A 14,095-nucleotide genomic window follows, 5' to 3' on the forward strand; every position below is an offset into this window, starting at 1 on the left:
GCTGTATTTTGGACTCAAGTTTATAAAGACTAGACTACAAAGGAACTTGCAAGTTTGAGCAGGTATGCTCAAAACGAGCAACAGCCAAGACCGATGGCAAACATGGCAGAGGGTTAAACACAGGAGGCTGGCTAGGAGTGCATTAGAATCGTTATCCCTGGAGGGACCAAGGCGTAGATAAGGGTTTTAATAGCAGACAAGCTGGGAGAGGGTTGAATAATGTTACAGATCAGAAATATGATCCAAAACGCAGTTCAGGGTCAAATATGATATTCGGGATGCAAATGGCTGTGTTCCATCTCAGGCAAGTGCCCAGGAGGGGATTAGAGGCCTCCTCTACCTACTCTTTCATTTCCTCTTCCATCTCAATCCTCCCTCTTTTAAACTCTGTCCTTTTCTCATTCCTTTTCCTTCATTTCCCAATATTGCGCAATATATGAGCAAGATGGGGATTATAAACTAAAAGAATTGATATGTTGGGTCATTTTATAATGGCTTTCTGACTAGGTGGTGAGGTTACATTTCAACATTTCTTCTTAGTTTTATTGCTTGAAACAATTAGAATCCTACTGCAGTATTGACTTCTGATTTGTTTTTTTAACAAGCTTCAGTGGTTGATTCTTCTGAATTAATCACTTTAATTGAGATTTCGAAGCGGAACAGGTCAGAGGAACAAGTGGAATCTCAGACTCGCTGAATAGACTCATTGTTTTTAACGTGCTAGATGATATTTCCCCTGAGGCCTATGAAAGACATGGAAAAGAGGAAATGTCAGGGTGCGTCTTGGGAGGCCAACAGAGAGAGCGTGGAAATGGGTCATTTAGAGAGGTCAGGACAGAGAGAGAAATTAAGGGTTCAAATTCCTTTTCACTCTAGGATCAGGATACAGTTGCTTTATCTGCTAAGTAAGGAGGATGAGATACTGAGACAGAGAGAGATGGAGCGTCAGAGAAGCCGAGATAGAGTCAGATGAACAAAATAGCAAAAGGAGCAAGTTGAAAAAGTAAGGCTTGTAATTACATATTTCACAGTGAGAATTAGGTTTGACTACCACAAACTCAAGTGGGATACAAGAGTACAGTGGAAAGTGTACAGAGTCATGTACAAAAGGACCTAGCTACAAAATCTGAGGTTTAAAGCAGAAAATAAAGAAATAAAGTTAAAAGTTTAGCATTGCAATCCTTCGTAAGTGATCAGCCATGGGCTTGGATCCAAGCTCGCCCACCCCGTCGCTGAGACCATCAGCAGCAGGAGTCCCCTCGTTGAGCGAGCACCACAGAACAGTATTGCCCTCCTGCTGCTCCCGGCGGTGTCACTGACATGAGACCGCTGGGCCGATCTCAGCAATGCAGCTACCGCTGAAGCTCTCCACGGAAGCTAAGTTGCATTAAAGTTATTAAAAAAGCAGAGAAAGCAAAGAAAGTTTCAACGTCGATTTCGAAGCTACTTGAATGCTGCCTGAACTGCTGTGCTCTTCCAGCACCACTAATCCAGAATCTGGTTTCCAGCATCTGCAGTCATTGTTTTTACCCTTGTTTGAAGGTATAGTATTGCATCTTTTCACTCCTCAGAAGCTAAACAGGACTTCTGTTTCCATCTCAGACAAAAGAAAGCACACCTTCAGCCGAACAACACTTCTTCCATTCTGCATTAGAGACCGAGCCTAACTTTTGTAATTAAGTCTGAAGTGGAACATGAACCTGCAACGTTGTGACTCAGAAGCAGAAGTGCTTGAGCCACAGCTGACTAGAAACAAGAGAGAGAAACCAATTTAGTGTTTTGAATCTAATGTGACCTGAAGAGTCATATTCCACTTGAAACCTTCACTATTTTTTTCTCCAAATATATTGCCAGACCTGCTGAGCATTTGCAGCTTTTTGAGGTTTTGTTTCAGATTTCCAGCGTCCACAGTATTTTGCTATGTATGAGTCAGTGTGAGAGAGAGTGAATGAGTGTGGGACAACAAGTGACTATAACAGCAGAGAAGGAGTTGATGAGCTGCAGTATGAACTAAGGTGAGAGTGTGTGAATGACCCGGAGTGAGAGACAGGGAGTGAAGTTACATCAGTGAAAGGAATGAGTGTGATTCAGGGCAGGAAATTGAGTGCAAAAGCCACAAATATGGGGTGTGGTCGTGGGTGGGATCGGGGGTGGAGATGGAGGGGGACGTCGGCATATATTAGCCAGCAGTTAGATTCCAACCTCTTCACGTCTCACGTCCACCCACTTTCCATCCCACAGTCTGTGGAGGGAAAATGAAGAGACGTTCAGTTCCCATTAACTCCCACTCATAACCCAGGAACTGTACAAGACCTCAGTGCAGCTCTGATAAGTAAGGTTATAAGGAAGTTTAAAATCACACAACGTCAGGTTATAGTCCAACAAGTTCAATTGGAAGCACTAGCTTTCGGAGCGCTGCTCCTTCAGGTGATAGTGGAGCGGCGCTCCGAAAGCTAGTGTGTTTCCAATTAAACCTGTTGGACTATGACCTGGTGTTGTGTGATTTATAATTTAGTACACCCCAGTCCAACACCGGCATCTCCAAATTATAAGTTGTGGTAAGACTCATATTTTGAAATCACATGCAAGGCCTTTCTGATAGCTCAACTGGTGATCATACTCAAAGATATGAGATCCTGAGGGAACTTATTACGGTGGACGATGAGAGGATGTTTCCCCTAATGTGACAGAGACTGGATCTAAGAGGCACGGTTTAAAAGGGAAAGGGCAATCTTCAATTTTTCCTCCCAGAGTTTTGTGAATGTTCGGAATTCTCTTCCCAGAGAGTGGAGGAGGCAGGGTCTGAATATTTTGAAGGCAAAGGAAGTTATATTATTGACAAGCAAGGGAGTCAAAGGTTATCAGGGATAGGAGTCAAAGGTTATCAGGGATAGGAGTCAGAAGTTATCAAGGATGGGGGGGGGGGGGGCGGGGGGGGGGGTGGATTTGAGACCAGATCAGTCATGACCTTATTACATATGATGAACAGACTTGAGAGGACCAGTGACCTCGTCCTGCTCCTAATTTGCATCTCTCTGAAGAAACGTCACCTAGGCTGGATGTTAGTTTGCTGTCTCTCCCTGGATGCTGCCTGACCCGCTGTGATCGCCAGCATTTGTTATTTTCATTACATGTCTCCATATTTGTTACAGGCGGCCAATTATTTTATCTCAAAATGACCAACGACAAATGTGACTTTTCATGATTATATCAGTGCCCATTTCCATCAGATAAACTCGATTGTATCTATACCAACTGTTCACCAAATCGTAGCTTTTTGTTACTTATCGTTCAGTAATTATATTTTAAGTGCAGCAAATAATATTTCGATTAGACTTGACATTGCAGTTTTGACATTATCTTAAGAAACAGACGAATCATTCATATTTGTTGGTGTTTCAGCAGTGAAATTAAATATATTTCATCATTTTCATTTTCATTTTCTTTATTAAGTCTCACATCATTTCTATTCCTGTGTAAACATCTTAAGTATTTACAGTGAGATTGGATAGAAATACTCTACTAATTCATTTCCATTTCGGAAACCAGCATTGCGTAGTTGCAAACACTGAACAGTCTCTAGACTTTCCAAAGTTGCAGAAAACATCTCCAACCATTTCAATGGAATCAGGATGAAATGACATTGTGTTCGAGGGGCTTTTTCTTCGTAGTTCTGAGAGTTGCACTTTGTTAACGGCCAAATGAAGTGAATCGAACGTAAGCCTGCGATCGGAATGTTAGTTGAATTCAATTCCCTCGATGTATTTTGGTCCGAGCGTGTAATAGGTCAGCCGCTCCAGCCCTCTGCAAGCGGGAGTTTGAGTGTGTCGGTTCACGCCCGCAGTGTAGCTGCATTGCTCATTAGGTGAGACCTCCTTTCGAACAGTGGACTGGACTGTCTCAGAAATGAAGCGGAATGTCAGGAACCCCGTGGTGAATTGAAATGTCACCATATCCACACACACAGACACAGACACACACACATATACACAGACACACACACAGCCCCATACACAGATACACACACACACACAGACACACACACAGACACAGCTCCATCCCCCCCCCCCCCCCCCACCACACACACCTCACACACACAGAGGCAGGAAACCCAGATCCGACTGGTATTGAATGACTGCATTGTGGAAATCCTGGAATCAATGAAAGGAAAAGCCAATTTCTCTCCGTAAACTAGTTGGGAGCCTGTCGTTTGCTTGAATCGAAATTTAAACAGGCAACGATACACGCACACACGCACACACACACGCATACACACACACATATACACACATACACACACACATACACACACATAGCACGCACACACATACACACACACATATACACACACATATACACACACATACACATACACACACACATATACACACACATACACACACGCACACACACATACACATACACACACACATATACACATACATACACACACGCACACACACGCGCACACCCACACATACGCACACACACACACAGAATTCAGGACTTGGAGAATTTGGTTACACAACGTGGCTAGTGAATGTTGCAATTTCTATCTAAAACAAAGAGCCTGCATTATTTATGTTGTGAATTAATGTTAACACTGACCACCCCCCCCCCCCCCCCCCTCGGGGGAGAGTTAGGTTATTCGAGTAAAGGGAGATGGATGGAGGGTGATTGAGAAGTGGCGGGACACCAGCAGTGAGGCATGTTAAAGGGGCAGACTCCAAAGGAGCTAACCTGGGGGGAGGTGGAGGCGCCCGAGGGCGAAGGGCGGGCTCTTTAAGCGGGTAAGAGAGGTCTGCTTGCTGATCATTATTCTGTCCATCAGCCCCTGTCTGGACGGGGAGAGATTCCTGCTGACGTCAGCGGGAGAGATACACTTTGAGCAGCCACAGGATGACGTCATTCGTTTCGCTGGTAATCCCAAAGGGGGCATCAATTATTTAAAGGGGCTTCAATAAAACAAGGAGAGAGAAAGAGGGGGGGGGGGGGGGGAAATCCTTCAATCCTCAGCTTCCACTTGCTCTCCAAGGCAGATCCACTGACTATCTCGGAAGCAGCCTCTGTCCTTCCACATCCTTCGACTGTGATGCTCCCCGCAGTCGAACAGCAGGATGACTCCAACAGGGATTGACCAGGGGGTTTGACCTCTATCTCCATCAGGGCGAGCCAGACACGTCTCGTCCACTCCCCAAGCCCCTGTCGATAATCCCTTTTGGCCGAGCCACTGTTCGGAATCTCAATGATCCTCACTTGATGATCGGTTTCCACGCTGAGTGCCGGTTAATTTTGGAGGTTGCCTGATTTATGGGAGACGTGTTGGGTCCCCAGAGAGCAGAGCCGACCCGGCAGAGTCATTGATGAAGAAAAAGAGCCAGATAAACTTGCTAAAGTGGACCATCCTTCAATGAAATGGGCTCACTTTTCATTTCTTCTTAAAGCTGGGCAGGTCAGAGCAGGGCAGGGGGCGTGGAAAGAGGGGGGCGAGAGGTAAAAATTGCTGCAGAGAAGCGAAGCTCATTTTAAAAATCAGACACATTCGGGTTCCTCTTTAATATAAAAAAAAGCCTTGGAAATGTTAATCCTGGAATAGATGCGAAGAATCCTATAGTGTGTATAAATGTTCAAAATGTTATTACCCAAACCTATTTAGGAAAGGGCTTTGATAGTCGATTTCAATATTCCACACCCGAGAATGCTCTTTTAAAGAAAACACCATTCACCGCCCTATTCACTAAAGTTTCGCGCTCTCCTGACAACCTTTCTCGTGTCCCAAGTTGCACCCACTCTGATCAATAATCATGAAGTGTATGGGGTGGGGAGTGGGGGGGGTGGGGTGGTGCTGTGGTCAATCTCACCCTCCTCCCCAGAGGGTGGGAATTTAAGCTAATGTCAGATGGAGTGGGTGCCAGATATTTGATGTCCGCCCCCCCCCCCCATACTAACGCGGAGATCTGAGTAATACCCAGCCCTCTGATGGCTATAAATACAGTGTGTGCCTGGTTTTTATTTCACTCCCCCCCCCACCCCCACCCCCCACCCCACCCCCCACCCCCACCTTAGCCCAGTCGGATTCAGTAAGAGTAACCCATACGTCAGGAGTGTACGTGGCCCAGCGAAGCTCTGCCTAAACTCCCACCCACACCCCACACCCTCCCCTTCCCTCAGACGGCAGTGAACCAACCCAGCCCGGCTGCACTGTGCTGTTATACTTGGAGGAACTAACTTGTTGGCAATGTCTGATGTCCGGCCTTCCCCCACGTTTTCGCAGCTAACCGTCTGAAAAAGCCCGCAGTCTCCAATGGTTCTACTCAATATAGGATGGGACTTACGTTGAACGGAGTGTACCTTGCACTTACTCTGGCTGTACAGCTCGGTGAGTGAAACCATAACATTCGATTAATTCATTCTCTGTGTGTGTGTGTGTGTGTGTGTATACACCGGTTGGTGTCTGACCCTCACTCTTACAGTGGCGCGTTATCACCTCTTACTGTACATTCCAACCCCTTGTTCAGGGAGAGAGGGGGAATAATGCGAGAGATCTTGACGCATCGTCCAACTCAGTCTGAATCCATCTCCCCCCCTAGTCGTTTGAACAAGGAACTGACTCCCGAACACAGGAAAACTCAGCATTCATCCATCGTTCGTTTATTATATATATATATATATATATATATATTCTGTCCGTGATAACGCCACGGTGTGTCACCTTCCTTTGGATCCGTTATCGGAGAGAGGGGGAGAAGATGCAGGACGTGGATTGAAATGTAATAAAGCCGTCCTGCAGCTCTCTCTCTCCCTTCTGGTATTGCAGGACTGGCGGGTTGTGGGAATGTCAACTTCTTGTAGACAATGAAAGAGTTAAAACTGGGCTCTCACCCTCGGAAACATAAAGTCCAAAAAGTTATTTTCTCGGGATTCAAACCAGATTTCCCCCCGTCATATGACATCCAGCCGCAGTTAACCTTGTACTGTACATAAAACCTTCGGCTCTGAAAAATATCAGACCCAAACAGAGAATATAGAGCCTCCCATTGCTAGCCTTGGACGCACATTCGCAAGATATTTATTAATGGTTTATTCAGATCTGTTTGGGCATCATGTTAATATCCAAAATAAAATCCAGCCACTATTAACACGTTCTCCAAGTTGTAGTGATTCAGAGGCAGAAAAAAAATCCTCCGTCTTCATTACCATCGGCCATAGTGCCTCTAGTATGTTCCCCAGGCTTTAAGAAAGGCGAATGATCAGTTCCTTTCTATTTTCATTGAGATTTTAAATAGCTAGAAATTACAGCCCGAGAACGAGCCAAAAAGAAATCATTTTCGAAGCTAAATGGGGAGAACGAAGGGAGGCTTCGACTTTCTCTCAATAATCCTGAAATTGTCCCCTGGGCACGGTTCAAAAATTCCCGGTTTAAGGTACGGATTTGACATCGAGAGAAAGCTATTCCGGGAAGCGGCGTAGGAAAACCTCTTTCTCTCTCTCTCTCTCTCTCTTTAATGTGGAACACGGTGAAGATATATTCGTTTGCAGGCGAGGAATAGAGTTAAGGTTGAATGTGCAAATTGGGACCAAGCATTATGAGTGGTTTCCCCTCAGAATGTCAGGCAATCTCCTCATTGGAAAGGATTAAATAACCCGGCCAAATAAAACTGTTTAAAAAAAGGCATCGCCTTCTGTGTTTGTACCGGCGCCGAGGTTCAACAGCAGATCTGACCATTCCCTCCCGCAGCCATCGCTAACGGATTCTATTCCAGATTGATTTTTGAAATGCGTTTTTTTTAAAAAAAGGTACTTGATAATCACGTCAGTGTTTTAATCCATTTTTTAAAAAACATTTTATTAATAGGTAACCCGTTCACATACAACGGCAGAAAGTGCATTTTAACGCATTACCAAGCGATAGAACAAGCCCCGTGATTATAACCGGAATTCTAGAGCACTGCGGTCAATTTCAATGGGGGCGGTTTCTTTCCCGTTATCTCGTACATTTCTACATCGGACCACCCGCTCTCCCCCAAAGAAATATGCTGGATAACCCAGTTGATACCGTTGGACCAAAATAGTCACCTGTAAAATCGAAGTGAATAACAGCAGAATAAAAATCACATTCAAAACCGCCACTCTGACTTTTAATGAGGCGCTCATTTGGACAAGTTATGGACATTTACAGACGGGTACAGATAATTCCAGACCCATACATCAAAGACACCTTTTACTGTGAGAGTAGTTTAAGGCCCTTGCCCATATTTCAATTCTTTAAGCCGGTTACAGCTGAGGTACCACCAACTGATGATTAGCCAGATCTCATAGTGCCATATGGTACTGGTATTAGCCTTGTTAGTGAGGCGCATTTGGTCAGGATCTGTGGACTGATCAATTAGGCCAGCGCGCTTAATTCCCCAACACTTAAAGGGCAGGTTTGATAGCGTTAACTAACATGTACACGGTTCCGCTCGGAGACTCCAGTCACTCACCCGTGCATCGAATTGAATTTTAAAGCAAAGTCAACTGAGTATAAGATGGCCATCCATGCGAAGAAGAGGTGTATGGAAAGTGGAAAACTGCTGTTGTATAAAATCAAAAGAAAATGCAGAGGACTCCGACAATCGACCGGACGGAATCCGAAGCCCCCAGGGACAAGTTGCGAAAATCCAACCATCCCCACGCCGGAAACAAAAAAAGAACAAAATCCCGATTGATTTCTGGCGACGCCTGACCGTCCAACTCCAACTTACCCGAAACCGACACAAGGCGAACGCTGCCCGGGAACTGGTCACACCCTTTCCGAGTCCCAAAACTAAACGGCGGGAAAAGATTTCAGCCTGAAAGTAACATTCAGAAAGTCTGCAGGTCACACAGATGGAAAGGGGACGGGGCGTGGGTGGGGGGTCGCACTCATGCCAATAGAGGCCTTGCAAGAATATCAAAGATAGACTAAAAATAAACCTGAAACAGACAGGGGACTGTTATTTTAGCCTACAACAAATAGAGCAGCTCCAGTCAATATATAATTGGAGAGGGGAGGGAAACATATCAGGTTTCTGTTAAAAGGAGCACATCTCCTGTAAAAATAATGTATATTAGATTAAAAATTCTCCATAATAATATTAAAATGTATGTTTGTGAGATACAGCGCACCACATGAAAAAGGCTGGAAAAACAGCATATAAGTAACTAATTGGCAGAAACGCATTGTTGTCTTTTTATTATGATTAAAGTGTTATGATGAGTAACAGTATTTTATGACCACTGCTGTTTTAATTCCCCCCGCAGCTTATCTGTTCCATACTGTGCGAGCAGCCGGCAAGTGCGATGCGGTGTTTAAAGGATTCTCGGATTGTTTGCTGAAACTGGGAGACAACGTCGCGAACTATCAGCAAGATATGGACGACAAGCAGAATGTAGAAACCATCTGCTCGTAAGTATGACACCAACACACACACACACACACACACACGTACACACCCACACTCACTAGCACCGCCGCCTCCTTCCCACCCCCACTCTCCCCACGTGGAACACGCGAGGCAGGAATATCACCCACATTCACCAGTCTCCCACATGGTCTCTTACACTCACTGACTCAGCCTCAGCACCGCGCCCCATACCCTCCGCGCACACACACGCATCATCACGTCCCGTTCCAACATGTTGCTGTTCTCCATCTGTACACACAAAGGGTACACATCCGAACAAAGGCCCGAGAACTGCCTACCAACTGGTGCTTGCGATGTATCACCGGGTAACAATGTTTTCCAGTGAGCCCGGCTGTAGACTTAGCGGTGTGCATATTTCCCACATACAGCCACACCTATAATCCACATTGTATAATCCGTGCCAACAAACCGTAGGTTTTAAAAAGCAATATACTGCTCTCTCGATTCCCATCCTGCAAACACAGACATACAATTATTTCCCCTGTTCATGAACGATCGCCTTTTTATAGGAGCTAGAGCTGCAAAATTATGAATATCTGTTGTATATTACGCTGATTATTTGTGCGCGTGGACGGCCCCTGGAAGTGTACAGAATCATTTGCAAATATATGTCAAGGCACAGAACCATAAAGAATAACTGCAAAACATGCAGCGGCATTTAAAAGGTGTACCGTATATAACAAAAAAAAATGTAGCGATGAATGAGTAACGAGCAAAGCCCATTTTTAAATCCTTGCCTTGACTATTTAACATTTTACAACATGATATAATGTCCTTCTCATGGAAGTACATGGTTTGGATGGATTGTGGTTTTGAACGGCGGCTTGGATGAATAGCAAATGAATTTCTACTAAGACATTTTTTTGGGGTAACAAATAATTTTGCCCCCTTTTAATGCTCCTTGGTGTCGCGAACTGTGGTAACGTTACCGACTATCCTGATATACATTTGGGGCAAGCGAACAGACGTAATATGAGCATTAAAAAGCAGTGGAAATATATAAACCGAAGTGCTTGAGTATGCAAGCAAGGGGGAATTACCTCAACCCGAATAAGACTACATTCCCGTAAGAGAGCAGTTAATATTTATTGTAAAGAACAGCAGAACAGCGTCTGCTGTGTGTGCAGCATGGTAACCACTAAATAAACTGCCCGGTATATTATTTACAGTTAAAATTGGAATTTTGAGCCCCACTTGCTTCCTATCCTGTAAAGAATTCGAGAGCGGATGCAAGGGGAGATCAGAAATTACATGTCCTCTGGGACATGTAATTATAGCAGAAATACTGCAGGAAAGATGGCCCAGGCATCTCAATATCCCATTATTTATTGCCCGTGTCTAAAACACGGCGGGTGCTGACATTTTAGTGTTGATTGAGAAGCTCTGCCATTGCAACAAACCGAATGCCGCCGTGGTGTATGCATTGTCTGATTTTAGTATTTCAAATATTTCGTACAGAAGAAACAAACCGTTATAAAATATGCAGTTGGATAGATTGATCTGCACCGTATAAAATATTAATAGACTTGCTTTGTATGTGGCTGTGTAGATGTGTCTGTGCGTGTGTGTAGTTTTATGGGTGAATGTGTGAGTAGATTTTGTGTTTATGCATGCGTGTGTTTACAGACATGTCTGTGTATGTAGATATGTATTTGCATTGAGTGTCTCAATATGTGTACATAGGTTTGTATGTGTGTGGATTTCTTAGGTACGTGTGGTTCTTTGCATGTTTGTGTTTGTATGTGTTTAATGCGTATGTGTGCGTATGAATAGGTAGATCTCTATATCATGTGTATGTATTTATACATGTATGTTTGCATTTGTAGGCATATAAGTGCACATTCGTGTATATGTGTGTGCATATGCATACGTGTCCACGTGTGTGTATTTGGACGCATATATGTGTATTTATGTGTGTTTATATATGTGTCTAGGTATGTATGAATGTGTCTGTGTATATGTATGCGTGTTTATATATGGGTATATATGTACGAATGTCTGTGTATATGTATGCGTGTTTATATATGGGTATATATATATGTATGTTTGTGTATATGGAAAAGCACAGCAGGTCAGGCAGCATCCAAGGAGCAGGAGAATCGACGTTTCGGGCATGAGCCCTTATTCAAGAAGAAGGGCTTATACCCGAAACGTCGATTCTCCTGCTCCTTTGATGCTGCCTGACCTGCTGTGCTTTTCCAGCAACACATTTTTCAGCTCTGATCTCCAGCATCTGCAGTCCTCACTTTCTCCTGTCTGTGTATATGTGTGCGTTTATATGAGTCTATATATGTATGGATGTGTCTGTGTATATGTATGTGTTGAGATATGTGTATATTTATTGTATGAATGTCTGTGTATATGTGTGCGTGTTTATATATGTCTATATATGTATGGATGTGTCTATGTATATGTGTGCGTTTATATATGTATATAAAATGTATGAATGTTTGTGTATATATGTGCATGTTTGTGCATGTTTGAATGCATGTATATGTGCTTGCGTGACAATTTTCTACAATTTTGGCGTTAGCTGGAAAGCATGTAGTCACTCCCAGGCCGTTAGAGACAGGGACAGCTCCGGGCACGGCGGGGTTCTCTCACGATGCCTGGATCAGTTCAGAGGGGAGAGAGAGAGAGAGAGAGAGAAAAAACATGAGGAAATGTGCCGATTGCAATGGCCCTGCCCAACGTGAGTGACAAATGGAAGTCGTGCCACTTTAATGACGATTAAAATGCGCCTTGATTATCAAACGAGTTGCAGAGGGATGGGTGGAGGGTGGCGGGGTGGGGGGAGTGTGGGGTGAAAGAGAAATCTAAGAGTGAATGATTGGAGTAGAGGGAGACGTTGAACAGGGAGATGGACAGAGGTGCGGGAGAGTGATTTGTCGGAATTTTCGGTGTATTATTTTGATGTTTGGATTCATTCTCCTCCTCCTTACACCTCCCCCCCCCCAAAAAAAACTCCAGATACTGGAACGACTTCCACGCATGCGCCACGACTGCCATCGCGGATTGCCAAGATGGAGCAACCGATGTTTGGGAAAAACTCAAAAAAGATTCCAAAAACCTGGATTTCGAAGGCAGTTTGTTTGACCTATGCGAAAGGAATAACTCTGCAATAAGCCCCCAGTGTTTCACTTTCGCCGTTTTAACATTGTCCGTCTTACTGACCTGGATCCTACTGTAGAGACATCACACACAACAAAAAAAAAGCATTTTTGCAAACGCGCCGCCCACCCGCCCATGTTGCGTGTGTGGGGATGTTGCAAAAAAAAAATCATTTCAGAATGACAGGACCTTGTGATTCATCAGTGAGCCAGAAGGTATTTGCCAGGAGTGGAAACTGTCTCATGTCTCTTTTCTTTTAAATTGTTCTTATTTCGTTCTCTTTAATTTAACACACACAAGCGGTTTTTTTTTGTGTCACTTGCCAAAATGTTACCGAGGAGCGTCAACCCTCTGAAAATAACAAAAGAACTGCAACGAGAACTCACTCAACAAGAGGATATCTCTAACCAGATGCAGACCAGAACGCCAGAGTTCGGTTCAAAACTCAGGAACGGCCTTTGAGCCAGAAGTTAAAGTGTTGTGCGCCCTACGGAGGAACAGAGAGGGAGAGAGAGAGAAAGAGAGAATCAAGCAGCTGGCCACTCTATTTGTGTGAATCTTGGTGATTAAACACCTTCGCTGTGTTTCTTACTGCCACCATCTAGTGTGTATTGAGGTCTTGTGCTTTTTATCATTGTAGAACTCTCACGGGACGTGACAAGGAAACTATAGTGACCGCCTCCCTTTCCAAAAATAACAGAAACCCGCGAACAGTCCAGATCGCGGTCAGCTCCCCTTCCCCAACCCCTCTCTCTCCGGAGAATCGCAAAAATTGTTTCCTACCCGTAAAAGGTATCCTTCATCCTCACAAGCTTCTTTTTTCTTATTTTTTAAATTTTAAATATATATATATCTATAAAATATATATGCTCACTTATTTTTGGATGTCGCGTAGCAGAGTAGATCACTAAAGGGTCTTAAATGTATCTCAAACGAAACAGTATGAGAACCAATCGTTATTTTAGAAATAAAAAAGTTACTCTCAAAAGCAAACCGGCAAAAAATATAGCTACAAATCCAGAAATAAATATATATATGAGTTTTTTTGTGGTTGGTATAACAGTGTCGCTTGATGTTTGAGCGAAAATCAGAAATATAAAAAATGTTAAAACTTGCTAGAATATGGTTATAAAGCTCCTGTTGTACGATTTGTATTAAAATAATGAATTTTAAAAATATCTTAAGGCCCAGAATGTGGTTGTCCTGCTTGCAGCATTAGGGCAGATCATTTCCTAATTAATAATGTAAGATCCTCTAACAGTAGCCTGGCTACGATCGATTGGAATCGTTTTCAGGTCTCTCATTTGTAGTCTCCCGGTGTCCTCCGTTTAAAACAAATAATACGGGAAGTGGGGAATGTAGTGTAGAAAGGACAACGTCAGAACATCGAGTAGAGGAGTCAGTTTTAGGTCTAATATACAGCGGGAAAGGTCAATAGATGATTTATTGGACACATGCTCTCCACATACGGAGCCACTGGTTGGGACACTTTGAAATGAATTTATTCAGCGCTCTTGTAGGCGTTTTTGAACGGTTCC

At 43.8% G+C, this 14,095-nt stretch overlaps 1 protein-coding gene across 1 annotated transcript; it reads left to right on the top strand.

Annotated features, from left to right (window-relative positions):
- The first annotated feature begins 6,063 nt into the window (after positions 1-6,063).
- Positions 6,064-13,735, top strand: nrn1a (neuritin 1a). The gene is made up of 3 exons (XM_072560436.1): positions 6,064-6,379; positions 9,283-9,427; positions 12,417-13,735. The coding sequence occupies exons 1-3, from the start codon at positions 6,325-6,327 to the stop codon at positions 12,634-12,636; spliced, it is 420 nt and encodes a 139-aa protein (XP_072416537.1). The 5' UTR covers positions 6,064-6,324; the 3' UTR covers positions 12,637-13,735.
- The last annotated feature ends 360 nt before the right edge of the window (positions 13,736-14,095 follow it).

The sequence above is a fragment of the Chiloscyllium punctatum genome, chromosome 41 (genome assembly GCF_047496795.1).
Source record: "Chiloscyllium punctatum isolate Juve2018m chromosome 41, sChiPun1.3, whole genome shotgun sequence".
In the NCBI taxonomy this organism is placed as follows: domain Eukaryota; kingdom Metazoa; phylum Chordata; class Chondrichthyes; order Orectolobiformes; family Hemiscylliidae; genus Chiloscyllium; species Chiloscyllium punctatum.